This window comes from Scyliorhinus canicula, chromosome 4, assembly GCF_902713615.1.
Source record: "Scyliorhinus canicula chromosome 4, sScyCan1.1, whole genome shotgun sequence".
Lineage (NCBI taxonomy): Eukaryota > Metazoa > Chordata > Chondrichthyes > Carcharhiniformes > Scyliorhinidae > Scyliorhinus > Scyliorhinus canicula.
The window spans coordinates 138,570,314-138,592,280 of NC_052149.1; the positions used below are offsets into that span (position 1 = coordinate 138,570,314).

Genomic DNA, 21,967 nt, shown 5'->3' on the forward strand with positions numbered 1-21,967 from the left:
ATTGGCCTTCAAAGGGGTGCTGTACACATACCATGATTAAATTACGATAGAAATAAAAAAGGTTGGAATACTAGCAGCTCTGTCATATCCCTGGAGAGTTAATGTACTGGACCTAATGCTCCTTTGGTCATTCCTTATCAGATCTCGTAGGCTCACTGGAGTGCGTGCCGAGCTGTTCTTTCACCCACACACCTCTCCAGACAGACAGCCCCCCATGACCCCTCAAACTCATCTCCCCAGGGCCTGCCAACTTGGTGCTAAGAGAGACTTCCAGCTATGCCAAAATAATTCAGCGCCGCATGCCGCAAAGCTGCTAGCTTCTGCCCTCCAAGGCAGAACGTCCTGACCCAGAATGATGGAATTCCCACTATTTTGAGTAACACAAATAACCAAATTGTATTAACTGAGGGACAAATTAAAGGGACAATCCCTAAAAAGAAAACTGCCTTAAACAAAAAGCAATTGTTAATGCAATTTGAAACATCAAACCAAAATGTGATGAAAGGTGTCAATAAGGCACATCAGCCCATGCAGTGCCCAACAGGCATGGAAGGCTTCGAGGGTGCCAGTGGACAACGTATGCTCCCTCACCATAACACCCAGCCGCAAATGTAGCTGCGGTAGAGGGGCAGACAGTCGGGTGGAATTCCCACCTCCAGCCTATTAATGACCAATTGTCCATTAAATGGCTGCACACCATCTGATGGTCCCCTCGACACACTCCCCCTGACTCTTTAAAGAGGGTATGGGGAATTTGGCAACTCGTATAATTTAACCCAACATTTTTGATTAGGTACCTAAATCCTCTTTTCAGGGATTTAAGTTATGTTTTACTATTGCCTGTTATCAAAGTGTTTTGTATGCAAAATGTAATTGCCCAATTTAAATAATTTCCAGCAACGAGCTTTTTGTGAATTAAAAAACTTCACACATTTGCCCTAGATGTGTAAAAAAGCAAGGTCTCAGTCACTCAACTCACACACTATTATCAAATAGATAGATGAAGAATAATACAATTACAATTTGGGATGATTTCAGTCTATTTGGCTAAAATGAAGGTCTTTGGGGGGGTGAGGATTCTCACTCAGCTGCAGGGCAGTTGAATTGCCAGGAAGTTGGTTCTCAAGTGAACTTGGAATTGGTTGGAGCTTTTCTCCCATTTTCAAGATATGGCAGTTTATTATCTTGGCTGCTTAGTTTGATGGCTTTCTGCTGGTCGTGGATAGAACAGCTTCTTGCTATTCCAAAAGCAAGGAACAAATCTTGCTGTCTCACATGTGACCTGGGACAAATCTACCAAGTCATTTTCCTAATAGGTTGCTGTGTTATGTCAGTAAACATCCTGGACTGTGGTTTGACACTTCAAAATTCACTTGGTCGTGATTTGGATGAGAGACCATCATAATACAAAAACAAGTTGAAGGGCAGCCATTCATATTCGTGTCTCACATTTCATAGACATAGAATTTACAGCAGAGGAGACCATTCGACCCATCAAGTCTGCACCGGCCCTTGGAAAGAGCACTCCACTTAAGCCCACACCTTCGCCCCATACCTCAACAACCCCACCGGACACCAAGGGCAATTTAGTGTGGACAATCCACCTAACCTGCACGTGTTTGGACTGTGGGAGGAAACCGGAGCTTCCAGAGGAAACTCATGCAGACATGAGAACGTGCAGACTCCGCAGAGTGACCCAAGCCAGGAATCGAACCTGGGACCCTGGAGCTGTGAAGCGACAGTGCTAACCACTGGGGGCTGGTTTAGCACAGGGCTAAACCGCTAGCTTTGAAAGCAGACCAAGGCAGGCCAGCAGCACGGTTCAACTCCCGTACCAGCCTCCCCGAACAGGTGCCGGAATGTGGCGACTAGGGGCTTTTCACAGTAATGTCATTGAAGCCTACTTGTGACAATAAGCTATTTTCATTTTTTTTTCCCCACTGTACTACCTTGCCATCAATAATGACAGAAAAACAATTGCTTGTGCACTATCCATCCGGAAAGGGATATATGAATTATCAGATGACTGTGAATATCCATATTTAATTAGGTACAGGCTCGAGTTTCAGGGCCTTCTGATGTCACTTGATTTGCAGTGGCCATTTTAAGACCTTTGCTTTTATTTTTTTTTTAAAATGGCATTAAAATTTGAAACATTTTCATGGGTGTAATGGGTATGTGACACTTTCTACAGACACTGTAAAGTGGTACCACCTGTCGAGTGGTACCAACATTGTCTATTTAAATTTTAATACTTGCATAACCTTGGCTTGCATATCTTTGAGTTAAGAGAATTGATGAGTTTCTGATTGTATTAAAAATCTTAGAATTTGATACGCTAGAAAATTTGTTTGGAGGGCAGCACGGCGGTGCAGTGGTTAGCACTGCTGCCTCACAGCACCAAGGTCCCAGGTACGATCCCGGCTCTGGGACACTGTCCGTGTGGAGTTTGCATTCTCCCCATGTTTGCGTGGGTTTCACCCCACAACCCAAAGATATGCCGGGTCGGTGGAGTGGCCATGTTAAATTGTCCCTTAATTGGAAAAAAATTCATTTGGGACTCTAAATTTTTAAAAAAAGAAAATTTGTTTTGGTCAGGAAATCAAGAACAATGGACATCTTAATTCAACTTACTCTAATTTTAAGATCACCAGGAATTTCACAGCGGAAACCTGGAATTCTTTCTCTTCCCACTGAGTGTGTGAAAACTTCAAGACTGAGATCAACACCATGTGTCAAGGAAATAGATGGGAGCAGGAGGCGGCCTTTTGGCCCTTCGAGACTGCTCCAACATTTGTGGTGATCATGGCTGATCATCCAACTCAATAGCCTATTCCTGCTTTCTCCCCATAACCTTTGATCTCATTCACCCCAAGTTCTATATCTAGCCACCTCTTGAATATATTCAATGTTTTAGCATCAACTACTCCGGTTTCTCCGGTGCTCCGGTTTCCTCCCACAGTCCAGAGACGTGCGGGTTAGGTGGATTGGCCATGCTAAATTGCCCGTAGTGTCCTAAAAAGTAAGGTTAAGGGGGGGGTTGTTGGGTTACGGGTATAGGGTGGATACGTGGGTTTGAGTAGGGTGATCATTGCTCGGCACAACATCGAGGGCCGAAGGGCCTGTTCTGTGCTGTACTGTTCTATGTTCTACTTCCTGTGGTAACAAATTTCACAGGCTCACCACTCTTTGGGTGAAGAAATGTCTCATCTCTGTCCGAAATGGTTTACCCAGACTGTGGCCCTGGTTCTGGTCACACCTACCATCGGGAACATCTTCCCTGCATCTACTCTGTCTAGTCCTGTTAGAATGTTATAAATCTCTATGAGGACCCCCCCCCCCCCCCCCCCCCCCCCCCCCACTCTTTCTTCTGAACTCCAGCAAGAACAATCCTAACCTAGTCAATCTCTCATGAGTCCTGCCATCCCTGGAATCAGTCTGGTAAACCTTCTCTGCACTCCCTTCTCTGAACATCCTTCCTCAGAAAAGGAGACCAAAACTGCACACAATATTCCAGATGTGGCCTCTCCAAGCCCCTTTAATTGCAACACATCCCTGCTCCTGTACTCAAAATCTCTTGCAACGAAACCAACATTCCATTAGCCTTCTTTACCGCCTGCTGCACCTGCATACTTACCTTCAGCTACTGATGCACAAGGACACCCAGGTCCCGCTGCACACTCCCCTCTCCCAATTTACAACCATTCAGGTAGTAATCTGCCTTCCTGTTTTTGCTTTGAAAGTGAATAACCTCACACTTATCCAAATGATTGCATCTGCCATTGATTTTGACCACTTGCCCAACCTGTCCAGATCATGCTGCAGGATCTCTGCATCCTTGTCACATTTCACCCTCCCACCCAACTTGGTATCATCTGCAAACTTTGAGATTTTACGTATTGTTCCCTCATCCAAATCATTAATATACATCAATGGATATGGAGAACAGTTGGGGAAACAGAAATAATGATCTGTGTTGTTGAACTACCCCCTTGGAGTGCTCCCAAAACAAGGCCTGGTTTTCCAAAATGCTGCCTCTAGAAGCGTGGGAGATCTTTGGCTTTACATTTTTATGGAGTTCATTAGTATTTTAACATAGCCTGCAATTTAAAATCAAAACTTTCTCCTGTCCTGTAATTCCTGTTCCCTGCTTACAGGAGAGCTCCTGGTTTTGGAACTTGTTGCACAAAACCACAAGCAAAAATAATCAGAAGATAACAATCTTGACAGGCAAATGCAATTACCACTGCAGTCAAGTGATCAAACCTCCAGGTATGCCAGCTTAATGGTCTGTTCAAGTTATACAAAATATAGCTTTACACAAAATACACAGAACTACAATGTTTGTGCTTTTTCTTTTTTTTTCCTTTTCCTCATAACCTGTAACTCAAGTACTGACAGCAAAGTGTAAGCTATGTGCAGCTGCCTTCTCCTCTCACCTGATACATCCCCATGAGACAGCTGAAATACATCTATACATCTCTATTCACCTGCACAGTGGTTAGCACTGCTGCCTCCCAGGGACCCAGGTTCACTTCCAGCCTTGGATCACTGTCTGTATGGAGTTTGCATGTTCTCCCAGTGGCTGGGTTCTTTCCCCCAGTCTAAAGGTGTGCAGGTTAGGTGGATTGGCCATGCTAAATTATTCCTTAGTATCAAAAAAGATTAGGTGGGGTTACTGAGATAGGGTAAGAGTGTGGGCCGAGGTAGGGTGCTCTTTCAGAGGGTTGGTGCAGACTTGATGGGCCGAATAGCCTCCTTCTACACTATAGTGATTATTTGATTTCCATGCACCACGTACACTGTTCCAAAACAGTAACATGTATAGGTGACCTAGATTTCTTTTAAACCTTTTCTTGGGGATATGATTAAGTCAATGCATCAAAGGAAGGGAGGAAGGAATTGCAAGGTCTGCGAGTGGTTGAGGAAAGATTGGTCGAATGACATTTCGCTGTGGTTCTATTATCGCTAACACAATGGAAATAAAGATAGATTATTTTTTAAAATTTGCTCATAGGATGTGGATGTCACTGGTTGGGCCAGTATTTATTGCCCATCCGAGGACATTTAAGAGTCAACCACATTGCTGTGGGTCTGGAGTCACACGTAGGCCAGGAAAGGACGACAGATTTCCTTCTCAAAAGTAGAATAGTGAGCCAGATAGGTTTTTATGACAATTGACAATGGTTTAAGGTCATCATCAGACTTCTAATTCCAGATTTTAAAAATTGAATTCAAATTGCACCATCTGCCAAGGTGGGAATCGAACTTTGGTCCCCAGAGCAATACTCTGGGTTTCTAGATCACTTATTGTGACAACACCACTACACACTGTCCCCCTTAAAATAATTAAATCCTGCATAATGGGTGAATTGATGAATGAGATCCCAAACAAGTCAGCACCTGCCATTTGTGATTAGTCAGTCAGCTGTCTTTCTCCTTGGACTGGGCACCATCCTGTACATTGCTCATATGCAGATTCTTCATGTCCAATCTGACACTTCAAACATTTGATGTATAATGTGGCTTGGGGCTTCAGAGCTCATCATGGCCTCACCTAATTACTATAGCAGCACTGGAATAACCTTAGTGTGCATGTGTGTGGTGGGGTGGTGGTTGGGGGGGGGGGGGGGGGGGGGGGGAAGAGAAGAGATAGGAGGAGGAGAAGACATGTTTTATCCAACAGCCCAAAATAACAAAACTCAAACCAATGATATTCTTAAATATGGTTTTAATACTCTTCTCCATTTCTGTACATCACAACACCAAGTTGCTGCTTGGAATCTTTCTGCAGAGGCTGTAGTGCACGAAAGCTGAGATCGACCCCTTTTCTCTGAATTCAACAGGTCACTTCCATATCAGGAGAATACATTGGTCAAAGAAATACAAAAAACATTTTGGCATCATTTCCAAACTTAAATAGTAAACATTAAAACTACAAAAGGAGCTGCATACTTTCCAATGCATACTTCTCATACCAAGCAGTGGGCTATTTGAAAAAGTAAATATATATTTATTTATATATATATATATTCTTCTGGTTCATGTATCAAAATGGCCCCATTTACACAGTTTGAGCAACCCAGTGCTAAAGGCATGGTCCAGCACAATTCTCTCTTTTGGACAGGGGCTGGGGAGCACATTTCTGGGTTTATCAAAGTCAATGCAAGTTCTCCACAAATCCTTCCGAGTACTGAAAACTCCAAAGGCCAAAATGACAAAAACAGAATTGCAATCATTTCATGATCTGCACATTTGCTTTCTTAATTCTATTTTATATATTCAGCATTAGAAATTTACTCATTTAAAACAGAAAACTACTTTTGGATGTTTTGACAGAAAAGCACGTTTCAAAAGCTGCACATGGATTTCAGTTCTCAGAGGGTTTTTGAAAAACAATCTAATCTTGAACAGAAGCAGAGTGAAAAACTGATTTTAATCGACAACTTCCTACAGTGTATAATTGTATGAAATTAAATATACATCTAGTTAGAAATAGACTTTGGGAACCATATACAAGTTACCCTGTAAAGTAGCTGATATGGAATAGATGGAGGCTCTTGCTGATTAATGGCAACGGTGCTATGCATTGAATAGTTGTCAGAGAGGAAACAAAACCTAATTTATATTACAGTGGCCAGTGAACTGCACTGTACACACTGGAACCGAGTTAAGGAGTTTGAAGGAGGTGATGTATTATTGAGAATGCTAATCAGAAACTATCTCCCCCATTATTTGATAAATAAGACCACGTCTCAACATAATCACAGCCTCGCTGATTAATAAGAAAAATCACTGCCTTCCTCTTATCTAACAAGAGTCCACAGGTTAACAGAAATAGGTCTGATTTCAACACATATATCGTGCATGTTGCAAGCAGTCACTCAGAACAATATACTGTGTGCAATGTAAAAATATACATTGACTTGTCACACCGTTAACCTACAGAACTTCGCTGCACTTTTCAGAATTCATTATTGAAATGTGACAAATGATACAACCCAGATAACAATCCAAATGTCCTTTCCTCGATTGTATTAACAAGCGACTGCTTCAGGCAGACCAAGGAATAGCAGATCCAATCCATAGGTTGCTCAACAAGACGTTCATTTGACATTTGCCCTCCATCTATTCCCCAATCAATGCCTGTCCAACAATTCAGTTCAGCTCCAGCCCAATTTCAATGCTCATAGACACTCCCTTGGTACTAATGTGACCTCACTGCTCTGTGTGGTTTTAATGTTCTATTTTAACCAGTTTACAGTTTGATTAAGACAATCATGTTCCTGTTACCGTTTCTCTTCAATTGCTCTGGTTCAATAACAACAGCCTTATTCCCTGTCCGCCCAGTTCGCTGGATCCTTATACCAGGGGTTTAAATTTGAGCTTCCTTGCACTGTCTCAACAGGAACTCAAACCCCAATGGAAATGTGATACCTGCATCTGATAAGTGGATGATGGTGCCTGGATGCCTTTGCTAGAATTTGGGGTTGTTTCGAAGAAATACACAGACAGCAACTTTCCAATTTGCAGTTTGTGCAGCAGAGGCTGTGTCCTGCAACATGATCCCAAGGGTATGCTCAGGTCATGCTCGTACTGTACCAACAATAAACCCCAATATGGAGCAGATCCTAAGTTAATACAATACATGTCCATCTAGATCAAAACCATCACGGGTCCCAAAGTTAGAACTTACTGGCTCTCGACTCGCAAGCAGCCAAAGGAAATCCTTTGTTAATACAACTGAATGGGAACTCTTGTCTAAAACCATCGAGACCACCGCAGGTACAAATATTGCTTGGGGTTATAGCACCTTTTACCACTACTAGATATTGCTAGCACCCATTCTGGCAATACCTAGCAGCAGGCAAAAAATACTACTTAAACCACCCCCTTTTTTTTCTTTTTTTTAATATAAAAGGCTTGAGGGATTCTTTCTTACTCCCTCCGCAAAGGCGGAAGCCAAAAAAAATTGGTCGCGAATCTGAAAATTCGCCCCTGCCATTCCCCCCTTCCCCCCAGCTTTATTTCAAAGAGATTCACTTTAATTACTTGCATGACAAAGGCTCATTCTACCCCCTCCCCCTCGTGTACAGCCATGGCTCAATATTACCCATGTAAATGGGGTCATACACTGCACAAGTTACTCAAGTTGTCTTTTTTTTTTAAATATAGAAACTCTCTCCAAGGGGGGAAAAAAGAGAGCTCATCTCCATTCAGCCTGCAGAAATGAAGTTCGATAGCATTCCATTTTTATTATTTGCCTCTACATATGGAGGTAAAAAAATCTGAATTTCATAAAATACAACAGCAACAAAAGTCCCATTGAAGTAAAAATTAAAAAAAAAAAAAATGAAATTTCTCAAAAGATTAGTCCAAACTGGCATTAGGAACACAGTAGTTTGGTGTTGCTGCTGTATTGACACTATGACAAATCGAAGAGTGTTATTTCTTTTTAAATTCACCATCTCCAATGTATTTAGAGTATCACAAGTTGTGTAAATGTCTGTTCTAAGGCAGGGATTGATTATTCCGCTGTGGATCTTCACTCCTTGGGTTGGATGCTGGAGGGTTAGGCACCTGTAACCAGACCTAGTCCAAACTACCTAGTAGTCGTCCAGGTCGTAAAAGTCATCCTCATCTCCCTGGTATTCCATACCTTGAAAGTCCACACGGTACCGCAGGATACCTGTTATAAACAAGAGACACTTCATTTACATGGCTCCTTTCACAGCCTCAGGATACCTTAAAGCCTTTTACAAACAATCAAATAGTCACTGTTGGAAATGCATGAAACAAAGCAGCTTAATTTACGCAGACCAAATTTTATGAAGAGATAGTTCTGGGTCTCTCATACATTTGATAAACAGTTATTACCTTTGTTACCTCCAGGATTTATCTCCCTCCGAGCATTAACATTCTTACTTAGTTCCTCCAATCAAAAACAGACGCCAATAAATCGGTATTGCTTCATTGTAAAACTCAGACTGTACACTGACTGAACAGATGAGAGTTGGGGTGAGGGGATAGCGAGGCTACTTTATATAGAACAGTCTTGATTCATCCAGTCTCAACATGACTTTTCCCTGCTCGCTCGGCTGGCAAGGTGCTTAATCAGAAATTAATGAGCTCAAGTTTGTTTGAAGGCTACGGCTAGTGTTTCTTTGAAAGGTTAAAATGGGCATGGTTGCAGAGTGCAGGGGACAGGGGGTAGGATTACCAGCTCTAACTGGGAATGTGCTGAAAACAAGTTATTTAATGCCTTAAATTAATGCCCACAACAAGGTTTTTTTAAAAAAAAACATTTGATGGCCTCATCTATTTTCCCAGTTTGGTTTAATTCCTGGACTGTGGAAGAAACACTCGAGGACAATATTTAAGGACAATAATGCTTTGTAAAATATTACTGCTTGTGTGTGATTATCTTGCTTGTAAATAAATCCAACTACTTTGCTTAAATGGAATGGCCATGCAATGTGGCATTTACATGTAGAAAGTAGATATTAAGAGTATATTACACTATAATGAAACAATAGTTAAGTGGGAGGGGGAACTTTTCAATTCACAGTTTGAACATGCAGCTCTTACCACCAATCCCACCAAAGCCTTTCACAAACTGGGACCCTTCTTGTGACTTGTCGGTTACGATTTCCAGCGTAGCGCCAAATTTTTTGTAGTTGTTGGCAAACCACTCCAAGAGGGGCATGCTTTCTATCAGTTCATGTTCCTGTCCAGTCTAAAATTTGTTGAAATAAGAACAAAAAATTAATTTTACATTTATATAACTTATGGGCTTTGATACTCACTGAAATTGTTTTAAAAATCATTCACCTGCATACAACTTAACGTAACTACATCCATGTCAAGTCCTTGGGTGTAGGGTTTTGTGAGACAAAAATGGTCTATGAGATAGAACATAGAACAGTACAGCACAGAACAGGCCCTTCGGCCCTCGATGTTGTGCCGAGCAATGATCACCCTACTCAAACCCACGTAACCCGTATACCCGTAACCCAACAATCCCCCCATTAACCTTACACTACGGGCAATTTAGCATGGCCAATCCACCTAACCCGCACATCTTTGGACTGTGGGAGGAAACCGGAGCACCCGGAGGAACCCCACGCACAAACGGGGAGGACGTGCAGACTCCACACAGACAGTGACCCAGCCGGGAATCGAAATGGGACCCTGGAGCTGTGAAGCATTTATGCTAACCACCATGCGACCGTGCTGCCCCAATGATGACCAGTATCAGTCCACAATATCAGCTCTTACCCGAATATATCAGGTCATTTAAATACAGGATGTGGAGATGCCAGCGTTGGACTGGGGTGGGCACAGGAAGAAGTCTTACAACACCAGGTTAAAGTCCAACAAGTTTGTTCTGAATCACTACCTTTCAGAGCGCAGCTCCTTCGTCAGATTCACCCGAGGAAGGAGCTGCGCTCCGAAAACTAGTGATTTGAAACAAACCTGTTGGACTTTAACCTGGTGCTTTAAGACTTCTTACTTAAATACAGGAAAAGCAATGTTTTAACAGTGAGAATCACAATGAGACTCAACCCAGATTTCCTTAATTTCAACCGTGTCACTGGCTAAGAATAATATCAAGTACAGTAGTCCCCCGTTATACCGCGCTCCGCAATACCAGAGCAGCGGGCAGTGTCAATTTCAGCGGCCGGCTGATTGTTTCAGTGAGAGCGCAGCTTCCCTCTCCGGATCAAAGTGAGCCGGCCGCTGAAATTGACACTGTTTTAATTAGATCCACGATGGGGGTTTTAAATTTATTTTAAAATCTATGCTAGCGCTTCCTATTGTGAGTCTACGGGGGTCTGACCTCTCCCCCCGCCCCCCGTAGACTCTCAATGGGAAGCGCTAGCATAGATTTTTAAATAAATTTAAAACCCCCATCGTGGATATCCGCGGCTCGGTTGCAACGCGGGTGGCTGTCTTGGACCCCAACACCCGCGTTATAAAGGGGGACTACTGTACAAAGAAACAGCAAGTCTCATTTAATCTCCATACGTCAACTCAGGTTTGTTAGGACAAAATCTATAGTAGCACTAATCAGTGTTGACTAAGGTATGAATAGGTTTATTACCTTGGGTCTTCCATAGCGGACAAGATTTTTTAAAAATCAGGACAGATGTGCATATATTTCAGACGGCTAGAAAAGTGCTTCATTTACAAGACTAATCCCCAGTGCCGGAGAACAGAGCTGCTCCTCTGTTCAAGGTGGAAGAAGAAAAAAACTTGGGATTCCCACTCAGGAAAGTATATGCAAACAGTCACTTGGTAGTACAGAAGTTAAATGTTGCTGAAAAGAGTCATATTGCTGACGCTTTTCATCTTGTGCTCATCAGAAGAACAGGAACAAAGTTCGAATAATTACAATACAAGAGGAAAGGGTGTTTATTGATTTGCAAGTCGACTGTGATTGGCTGAGGTATTTCCATGGAAAAAGCAATAGGGAAATATAAGCCCCTGGGTAATTCAAAAAAGGAGCAAGGCTTTTGTTTGCATAGAATGGTCCCTGCGTATGATGGCATGTTACTTTTTATAAGTTTAAATGAGCCAAATTATGAGATTATCCCGCAGAGGGCAGCAGAGCGGAGCTACTGATTGGTTGTTCCGGGAAGATTTGCATGCGTGCAGTGCCGTCAGCCTAATTTGAAGGTGTACTTGCGATAGAGACCCGAGGAGTTCGAGTGCAAGCAAGCATCCAGCAGAGGGCAGCAGAGCGGAGCTACTGATTGGTTGTTCCGGGGAGATTTGCATGCGTGCAGTGCCGTCAGCCTAATTTGAAGTTGGTTTGTGAAGGGGCTGTTGTCAAGTGACAATTTAACTCAAACACTTCCTCAGTGTTTTCCTCCCTACCCCCTCCTCTAACCAAAAAAAAAACAACCGTGGTTGTCGGGAAGGTAAGTTTATCTCTTTAAAAACTTACCTTGAAGGGTGACATCACAGCAAAGCAGTGATCTGATTGGCTGGCAAGGAAAGTGCTCCAATTAGCAGTTGCTGGGAGAAATTTAACTCTTCGTGTGTTGGTGAGTATTGTGATCGGCAAGTAAAATCTTTATTCCTTTTACTTATTAATTATTTGATACTATATTTGTAATCAGTTAAGGTAAAGGGTAAAAATGGCAGGAGATCCCAGACCCGTGTTATGCTCCTCGTGCGCAATGTGGGAGTTCAGGGACGCGGCCAATGCCCCTGACTTCTTCATGTGCGGGAAGTGTGTCCAGCTGCAGCTCCTGTTAGACCGCATGACAGCTCTGGAGCTGCGGATGGACTCACTTTGGAGCATCCGCGATGATGAGGAGGTCGTGGATAGCACGTTCAATGAGTTGGTCACACCGCAGATTAGGATTGGTGACGGAGACAGGGAATGGGTGACCAAAAGGCAGAGAAAGAGCAGGAAGGCAGTGCAGGTGTCCCCTGCAGTCATCTCCCTCCAAAACAGGTATACCGTTTTGGATACTGTTGGGGGAGATGACTCACCGGGGGAAGGCAGTAGTAGCCAGGCTCATGGCACCGTGGCTAGCTCTGCTGCACAGAAGGGCGGGAAAAAGACTGGCAGGGCTATAGTCATAGGGGATTCAATTGTAAGGGGAGTAGACAGGCGTTTCTGTGGTCGAAAACGAGACTCCCGAATGGTATGTTGCCTCCCGGGTGCTCGGGTCAGGGATGTCTCCGATCGGCTGCAGGACATACTGAAGGGTGAGGGTGAACAGCCAGTTGTCGTGGTGCATATAGGCACCAACGATATAGGTACAAAAAGGGATGAGGTCCTACAATCAGAATTTAGGGAGTTAGGAGATAGGAGATAAGTTAAAAAGTAGGACCCCAAAGGTAGTAATCTCAGGATTGCTACCAGTGCCACGGGACAGTCAGAGTAGAAATTCAAGAATAGTCAGAATGAATACGTGGCTTGAGAGATGGTGCAGGAGGGAGGGGTTCAGATTTTTGGGACATTGGAACCGGTTCTGGGGGCGGTGGGACCATTACAAACCAGATGGTCTACACCTGGGCAGGACTGGAACCAATGTCCTTTTGCTAACACTGTTGGGGAGGTTTTAAACTAATGTGGCAGGGGGATGGGAACCAGATTAGGAAGTTAGAGGTCAGTAAAGAAGCAGCAACTAAAGCCAGTAAGGTACGAGACAATAAACTCAATGTGACTAAGGGGAATAGTAGACAGGGAAGAGATGAAGAACGCAAAGGTGGTCTGAGGTGCATTTGTTTTAAATGCAAGAAGTGTAGCAGTAAGGCAGATGAACTTAGGGCTTGGATCAGTACCTGGGAATATGATGCTATTGGTATTACTGAGACTTGGTTGAGGGAAGGGCAGGACTGGCAACTGAATATCCCAGGGTATAGATGCTTCAGGAGGGATAGAGAGGGAGGGTAGAAGGGGTGGAGGAGTTGCATTGCTCGTCAGAGATGATATCACAACTGTGATTAAGGAGGGCACGATGGAGGATTCGAGCACTGAGGCAATATAGGTGGAGCTGAGAAATAGGAAGGATGCAGTAACATTGTTGGGACTTTACTACAGGCCTCCCAAAAGTGAGCATGGAGTTGGGGTACAAATATGCAGACAGATTATAGAAAAATGTAGGAGCAATAGGGTGGTTTGATGGGAGATTTTAACTTCCCCAACATTGAATGGGATTCGTGTAGTGTTGGAGGCATAGATGGAGCAGAGTTTGTAAGGAGCATCCAGGAGAGTTTTTTTAGAGCAGTATGTAAATAGTCCAACTCGGGAAGGGGCCATACTGGACCTGGTATTGGGGAATGATCCCGGCCAGGTGGTTGATGTTTCAGTCGGTGATTACTTTGGGAATAGCGATCACAATTCCGTAAATTTTAGAATACTCATGGACAAGGACAAGAGGGGTTCGAAAGGAAGAGTACTAAATTGGGGAAAGGCAGAGTATAACAAAATTCGGCAGGAGCTAGGGAATGTGGATTGGGAGCAGCTGTTCAAGGGTAAATCCACATTTGAAATGTGGAAGTCTTTTAAGGAAAGGTTGATTAGAGTGCAGGACAGACATGTTCCTGTGAAAATGAAAGATAGAAATGGCAAGATTAGGGAACCATGGATGACGGGTGAAATTGTGAGACTAACTAAGATGAAAAAGGAAGCATACATAGGATCGAGGCAACTCAAAACTGATGAAGCTTTGAAGGAATAGCGGGAAAGTAGGACGAATCTCAAACGTGCAATAAAGAGGGCTAAAAGGGGTCATGAAATATCTTTGGCTAACAGGGTTAAGGAAAATCCCAAAGCATTTTATTCGTATGTAAGGAGCAAGAGGGCAACTAGAGAAAGGATTGACCCACTTAAAGACAAAAGAGGGAATTTATGCGTGGACTCAGAGGAAATGGGTGAGATTCTTAATGAGTACTTTGCATCGGTATTCACAAAGGAGAGGGACAAGACAGATGTTGAGGCTAGGGATGGATGTTTAAATACTCTCGGTCAAGTTGTCATACGGAAGGGGGAAGTTTTAGGTATTTTAAAAGACATTAAGGTGGACAAGTCCCCAGGACCGGATGGGATCTATCCCAGGTTACTGAGGGAAGCGAGGGACGAAATAGCTGGGGCCTTAACAGATATCTTTGTAGCGTCCTTGAGCACGGGTGAGGTCCCGGAGGACTGGAGAATTGCTAATGTTGTCCCTTTGTTTAAGGGTAGCAGGGATAATCCAGGGAATTATAGACCTGTGAGCTTGACGTCAGTGGTAGGCAAACTGTTGGAGAAGATACTGAGGGATAGGATCTATTCACATCTGGAAGAAAATAGACTTATCAGTGATAGGCAGCATGGTTTTGTGCAGGGAAGGTCATGTCTTACAAACCTAATAGAATTCTTTGAGGAAGTGACAAAGTTAATTGATGAGGGGAGGGCTGTAAATGTCGTATACATGAACTTTAGTAAGGCGTTTGATAAGGTTTCCCATGGCAGGTTGATGGAAAAAGTGAAGTCGTATGGGGTTCAGGGTGTACTAGCTAGATGGATAAAGAACTGGCTGGGCAACAGGAGACAGAGAGTAGTGGTGGAAGGGAGTGTCTCAAATGGAGAAGGGTGACTAGTGGTGTTCCACAGGGATCCGTGCTCGGACCACTGTTGTTTGTGATCTACATAAATGATCTGGAGGAAGGTATAGGTGGTCTGATTAGCAAGTTTGCAGATGATACTAAGATTGGTGGAGTTGCAGATAGCGAAGAGGACTGTCAGAGAATACAACAAAATATAGATAGATTGGAGAGTTGGGCAGAGAAATGGCAGATGGAGTTCAATCCAGGCAAATGCGAGGTGATGCATTTTGGAATATCAAATTCAAGAGCGGACTATATGGTCAATGGAAGGGTCTTGGGGAAAATTGATGTGCAGAGAGATCTGGGAGTTCAGGTCCATTGTACCCTGAAGGTGACAACACAGGTTGATAGAGTGGTCAAGAAGGCATACAGCATGCTTGCCTTCATCGGACGGGGTATTGAGTACAAGAGTTGGCAGGTCATGTTACAGTTGTATAGGACTTTGGTTTGGCCACATTTGGAATACTGCGTGCAGTTCTGGTCGCCACAATACCAGAAGGATGTGGATGCCTTGGAGAGGGTGCAGAGGAGGTTCACCAGGATGTTGCCTGGTATGGAGGGTGCTAGCTATGAAGAAAGGTTGAGTCGATTAGGATTGTTTTCGTTGGAAAGACGGAGGTTGAGGGGGGACTTGATTGAGGTCTACAAAATTATGAGAGGTATGGACAGGGTGGACAGCAACAAGCTTTTCCCAAGAGTGGGGGTGTCAGTTACAAGGGGTCACGATTTCAAGGTGAGAGGGGGAAAGTTTAAGGGAGATGTGCGTGGAAAGTTTTTTTACGCAGAGGGTGGTGGGTGCCTGGAACGCTTTACCAGCGGAGGTGGTAGAGGCAGGCACGATAGCATCATTTAAGAAGCATCTAGACAGGTATATGAATGGGCGGGAACAGAGGGAAGTAGACCTTGGAAAATAGGAGACAGGTTTAGATAAAGGATCTGGATCGGCGCAGGCTGGGAGGGCCGAAGGGCCTGTTCCTGTGCTGTAATTTTCTTTGTTCTTTGTTCTATCCAATTGGTTTTTAGTGCATTCAGGATTGTTCAGAAAGGACTGTCAATTATGTAATCATACATAAAAGTAGACATTTTGTTTTGGGTTTCGCAGGCACAGGTGAAGTTTGTGCTCTGCCTATTATGAACACCAAAGGAACGTGGCTTGTTTGATTTGATCAGCCAATTGTCAGGATGTACAGCCGACAAGCCTGGCATTGCACCAGCAGAGAATCTAAGATATCAGTCGAGTTCATAATGAGGCTGGTTCATTTATGCTTGGCATAAGCAACATACATTCATAAGGGGACCCGTTCCCTGCAACCAACGGAATACGTTTAAGCCGTGGTCCTTCTTTTGAATTATCTGGAAGCTGGTGGAGCCTATAGTTCCCTGTTGCTTTTTACATGGCAATGCTTCAGAGTTGACTTGCCAACCAATCAGCACCCTTTTCTGTTATACAGTAGTCCCCCTTTATAACGCGGGTGTTGGGGTCCAAGACAGCCACCCGCGTTGCAACCGAGCCGCGGATATCCACGATGGGGGGTTTTAAATTTATTTTAAAATCTATGCTAGCGCTTCCCATTGAGTGTCTACGGGGGGCGGGGGGAGAGGTCAGACCCCCGTAGACTCACAATGGGAAGCGCTAGCATAGATTTTTAAATAAATTTAAAACCCCCATCGTGGATCTAATTAAAACAGTGTCAATTTCAGCGGCCGGCTCACTTTGATCCGGAGAGGGAAGCTGCTCTCTCACTGAAACAATCAGCCGGCCGCTGAAATTGACACTGCCGGCTGCTCTCTCCCTCCAATCCAACTTTTAAGTTTTAATGTTTCTGATTGGAGGGAGAGAGCAGCTAGCAGTGTCAATTTCAGCGGCCGGCTGATTGCTTCAGTGAGAGAGCAGCTTCCCTCTCCGGATCAAAGTGAGCCGGCCGCTGAAATTGACACTGCCGGCTGATTGGAGGGAGAGAGCAGAGAACACAGGAGGAGGTCATACGGGCCTCTGCAAGACCAGCATGGTCTCACATCGCCCCTCCCCTCTGTAGCTGGGGTTCAGGCTGTGGCTGCTGGGGTACAGGCTGTGGCTGCTGGGGTACAGGCCGTGGCTGCTGGGGTACTGTGGCTGCTGGGGTTCAGGCTGTGGCTGCTGGGGTACTGTGGCTGCTGGGGTGCAGGCCGTGGCTGCTGAGGTACAGGCTGTGGCTGCTGGGGTACTGTGGCTGCTGGGGTACTGTGGCTGCTGGGGTGCAGGCCGTGGCTTCTGAGGTACAGGCTGTGGCTGCTGGGGTACTGTGGCTGCTGGGGTGCAGGCCGTGGCTGCTGAGGTACAGGCTGTGGCTGCTGGGGTACTGATTGGAGGGAGAGCGCAGCGGGCAGTGTCAATTTCAGCGGGCCGGCTGATTGTTTCAGTGAGAGAGCAGCTTCCCTCTCCGGATCAAAGTGAGCTGGCCGCTGAAATTGACACTGCCGGCTGCTCTCTCCCTCCAATCAAAAACATTAAACTTAAAAGTTGGATTGAAGGGAGAGAGCAGCCGGCAGTGTCAATTTCAGCGGCCAGCTCACTTTGATCCGGAGAGGGAAGCTGCTCTCTCACTGAAACAATCAGCCGGCCGCTGAAATTGACACTGCCGGCTGCTCTCTCCCTCCAATCCAACTTTTAAGTTTTAATGTTTCTGATTGGAGGGAGTGAGCAGCGGGCAGTGTCAATTTCAGCGGTCGGCTGATTGTTTCAGTGAGAGAGCAGCTTCCCTCTCCGGATCAAAGTGAGCTGGCCGCTGAAATTGACACAACTGACAGTTGGGGTCCATAAGCCCCCCCCCGCGGTATATCGCGAACCGCGGTATTGCGGAGCGCGGTATAACGGGGGACTACTGTAGTACCAATTGTTAGAAATTTGGCTTTCTTACATTTGTCCTGATGAGTGATGAAAACATTATTTTCAGCAAGATTCAAAGGTGTATGTGCAGAAATTGACAGTTCAATTGCCTGACCGACAAGAATTGTATTTCTCCAATTCAGGCCTTTTATCGTTGATTCGCCCATCATTGGGAGCTGTCTCTTCAACAGTCTAGGCCCAAAGCTCTAGAACTCTCTCTCATGCTCACCATCTCTCAGTTCTCCTCTGGAATTCCCTCCCTGAACAGCTTTCTTCAAAAAGCCTTACAGGGGCTGGTTTAGCACACTGGGCTAAATCGCTGGCTTTTAAAGCAGACCCAGGCAGGCCAGCAGCACGGTTCAATTCCCGTACCAGCCTCCCCGAACAGGCGCCGGAATGTGGCGATTAGGGGCTTTTCACAGTAACTTCATTGAAGCCTACTCGTGACAATAAGCGATTTTCATTTCATTTCATTTTCAGTGGTTAAAGTCCAACAAACCACTAGCTTTCAGAGCACTGCTCCTTCCTCAGGTGAAGGAGCAGTGATTTGAAACAAACCTGTTACTTTAACCTGGTGTTGTAAGACTTCTTACTGTGCTCACCCCAGTTCAACACCCGAATCTCCACATCATCTTTCTTTAAAACATTTATAAAACCTACCTGCTTGATCAAATATTTGGTGATCCTCCTAATGTCTTCTCTTTGGCTCAGTATCAATTTTTTTTTTTTTTTTTAATTTAGATTACCCAATTATTTTTTCCAATAAGGAGGCAATTTAGCGTGGCCAATCCACCTACTCTGCACATTTTTGGGTTGTGGGGGCGAAACCCATGCAGACACGGGGAGAATGTGCAAACTCCACACGGACAGTGACCCAGGGCCAGGATCGAACCTGAGACCTCAGCGCCGTGAGGCAGCTGTGCTAACCACTGCACCACCTTGCTGCCCTTTTTTTTTCTTATTGCACATCAGTGAAGCACATTGGAACACTTCGATTAAAGGTACCACGTAATTGTAAGTTGTGTTATATGTTCATCTACAATACTGGTTTTGCTCACCAGGCTAAATCGCTGGCTTTTAAAGCAGACCAAGCAGGCCAGCAGCACGGTTCGATTCCTGTACCAGCCTCCCCGGACAGGCGCCGGAATGTGGCGACTAGGGGCTTTTCATAGTACCTTAATTGAAGCCTACTCGTGACAATAAGCGATTTTCATTTTTCATGCACAAGCGCTCAAGTGGTCACATCCCAATGTAAGTCAATGTAAGTAACTCGGGGCTGAGGGGGGGCCTCTTTCACTGAAGGGACTCCACATACTACATCGATTTTATTCAAAATGCATCCAACTTTAATTGAGATCAAACTTTAGAATGTAAAGCATCAAACAACTGCTTTTCAGCCCATTTGTCGCTGCTTTATATAGAATTAAATTGTACCTCTTTGTCCGTGAAATGGGATTTATCCTTCTCTTGCTCAGGTGTCAGGTACAAGATTTTCTCTTCTAGGAAATTAGAAGACAATTAACAAGTGCCTATTCTGGCCCAAATATCAAATCACACATTAACAACCACATCTGGTCTTTAACTCCATTCAATGGAGGTCAATGAAGAACTGAAGAGAGCTCCAAATACCTTCTGTGCCATGACAACGAAGTACATATCGCATAATATCCAGATTTTCATAAACTATCAGGATCTCAACTGCACCCATCTCCAGTGCTTTCAGCGTGTCATCCACTCCGAAGCAGTACTTCCCTGTATCCTGGCTGATTTCATCAAAGTATCGTCCTAAATTTAAAAATACTGTTATGCACTGCTTCAACTGAGCGTTCCAACAAAATAAAGCATGTGGCGCAGTGGTTAGCACTGGGACTGCGGCGCTGAGGACCTGGGTTCGAATCCCGGCCCTGGGTCACTGTCCGCATGGAGTTTGCAAATTCTCCCCATGTCTGCGTGGGTTTCACACCCACAACCCAACGATGTGCTGGTTAGGTGGATTGGCCACACTAAATTGCCCCTTAATTGGAAAACAAAATTGGGTGCTCTAAATTTAAAAGAAAAAAAAAAAAGTATAATGGCCACCACCACCACAACTGCCAGAGTATATATAAGGAGACCAGGTGAAGGCAGCACAATTTTCAGTGCGAGTCGACAGCTACAGGATTCTACAGACTCTGAAACTGTCCCTGCAGATTGGAGGGTAGCTAATGTCACTCCAAAATTCAAAGACGGAGGTAGAGAGAAAGCGGGGAATTATAGACCAGTAAGCCGAACATCAGTAGTGGGGAAAATTCTTGAATCCATTATCAAGGCCTTTATAGTGGAACATTTAGAAAGCAGTGGCAGGATCAGTCAGAGTCAGCATGGAATTATTAGAATTAGAACAGTACAGCACAGAACAGGCCCTTCGGCCCTCGATGTTGTGCCGAGCAATGATCACCCTACTCAAGCCCACGTATCCACCCTATACCAGTAACCCAACATGATGGGGAAATCATGCTTGACAAATTGGAATTCTTTGAAGATGTAACCAGTACAGTTGACAAGAGGGAACCAGTCGATGTTGTATACTTGGACTTTCAGAAGGCGTTTGGCAAAGTCCCGCATAAGAGATTATTGTGCAATTCCAGGCGAGCGTTGACTATCTACCAGGAAGGCGGTAGGCCAATTGAGGCGAGCAAGGGGTGCAGTGCATGAGCATGGAGAGAAGGCAGGGCGTTTGTTGGCGGGTCAGCTCCAGAGGGAGGCTGCGGCAAGGGAAATTGCCCAGGTGCGGGATAGGGCAGGGAAGTTGGTGGTTGCTCCAGATCAGATTAACACGGTCTTTAAAAAATTCTAAGAGAGGTTGTACAGGTCAGAGCCACCTGGGGGAGGCCGGGAGATGCAGGAATTTCTAGATAGGCTGGAGTACCGAAGGTTAGGGGAGGGGGACAGGGCTACATTAGAAGGGGCTATAGTGGAGCATGGTATAAAAGATGCGATTGGGGGCAGCACGGTAGCGCAGTGGGCTAGCTCTGCTGCCTCACGACGCCGAGGTCCCAGGTTCGATCCCGGCTCTGGGTCACTGTCTGTGTGGAGTTTGCACATTCTCCCCGTGTTTGCGTGGGTTTCGCCCCCACAACCCAAAGATGTGCAAGGTAGGTGGATTGAACACGCTAAATTGCCCCTTAATTGGAAAAAAAATTAATTGGGTACACTAAATTTATTTTTTTAAAGTTGCGATTGGAAGGATGCAGTCGGGGAAGGCGGCAGTGCTGGCCGGGTGGGTTCCCGGTGGAATATTATAAAAAAAGTCAAAGATACGCTGGTACCGCTGATGGTGGGGATGTTTGAGAAGGCGATAGGGAAGGGGGTGTTACCACAAACTTTGGGGCAGGCATTGATTTCCCGGTTACTTAAGAAATATAAGGATCCGACGGAGTGAGAATCGTATAGGCCCATATCTCTTTTAAACGTGGACGCAAAGATATTGGCGAAGGTACTGGCAGGTAAGCTGGAGGAGTGCCTACCGAAGGTGATAAATGAAGATCAGACGGGGTATGTGAGAGGGAGGCAGCTTTTTTCGAACATTAGGAGGGTATTGAGCGTGGTTATGGCACCAGCGGAGGGCAGGGAAACAGAGGTAGTCGTGGCATTGGACACCGACCAGGTAGACCGGGTAGAATGGGGGTACTCAAAGGCAGTTCTGGAATGGTTTGGGATTGGAACAAGATTTGTGGACTGGGCAAAGCTACTATATAAGGAGCCGAGAGCGAGTGTCCACACAAACAACATCAGCTCTGAATACTTTCCTCTCCACCGTGGGACTGGGCAGGGATGTCCTATGCCCCCCCCCCCCCCTCCCCCTCCCTGTTTGCACTCGCGATTGAGCCATCAAGTTAAGAAGTTCGGGGGTATGGAAAGGAACAGTGCAGGGAAGGGGGGAAATAGAGCATAGGGTGTCCTTATATGCCGATGATCTGTTATTATACGTGTCGGAACCGAGTGTGTCAATAG

General features: G+C 45.0%; 1 protein-coding gene across 4 annotated transcripts in view; it reads right to left on the bottom strand.

The window, feature by feature from the left end:
• Positions 1–5,714: 5,714 nt before the first annotated feature.
• The window catches only part of LOC119965037 (eukaryotic peptide chain release factor subunit 1), a 153,247-nt gene continuing 136,994 nt past the window's right edge, over positions 5,715–21,967 (bottom strand). For all 4 annotated transcript variants that reach the window (XM_038795251.1, XM_038795252.1, XM_038795253.1 and 1 more), the window contains 4 exons: positions 19,604–19,759; positions 19,409–19,473; positions 9,589–9,736; positions 5,715–8,689 (listed from right to left, as the gene is read on the bottom strand). In XM_038795251.1, coding sequence (XP_038651179.1) covers positions 8,607–8,689; positions 9,589–9,736; positions 19,409–19,473; positions 19,604–19,759 — 452 coding nt within the window. In that variant the 3' untranslated portion in view covers positions 5,715–8,606. The remainder of the gene's footprint in view (positions 8,690–9,588; positions 9,737–19,408; positions 19,474–19,603; positions 19,760–21,967) is intronic.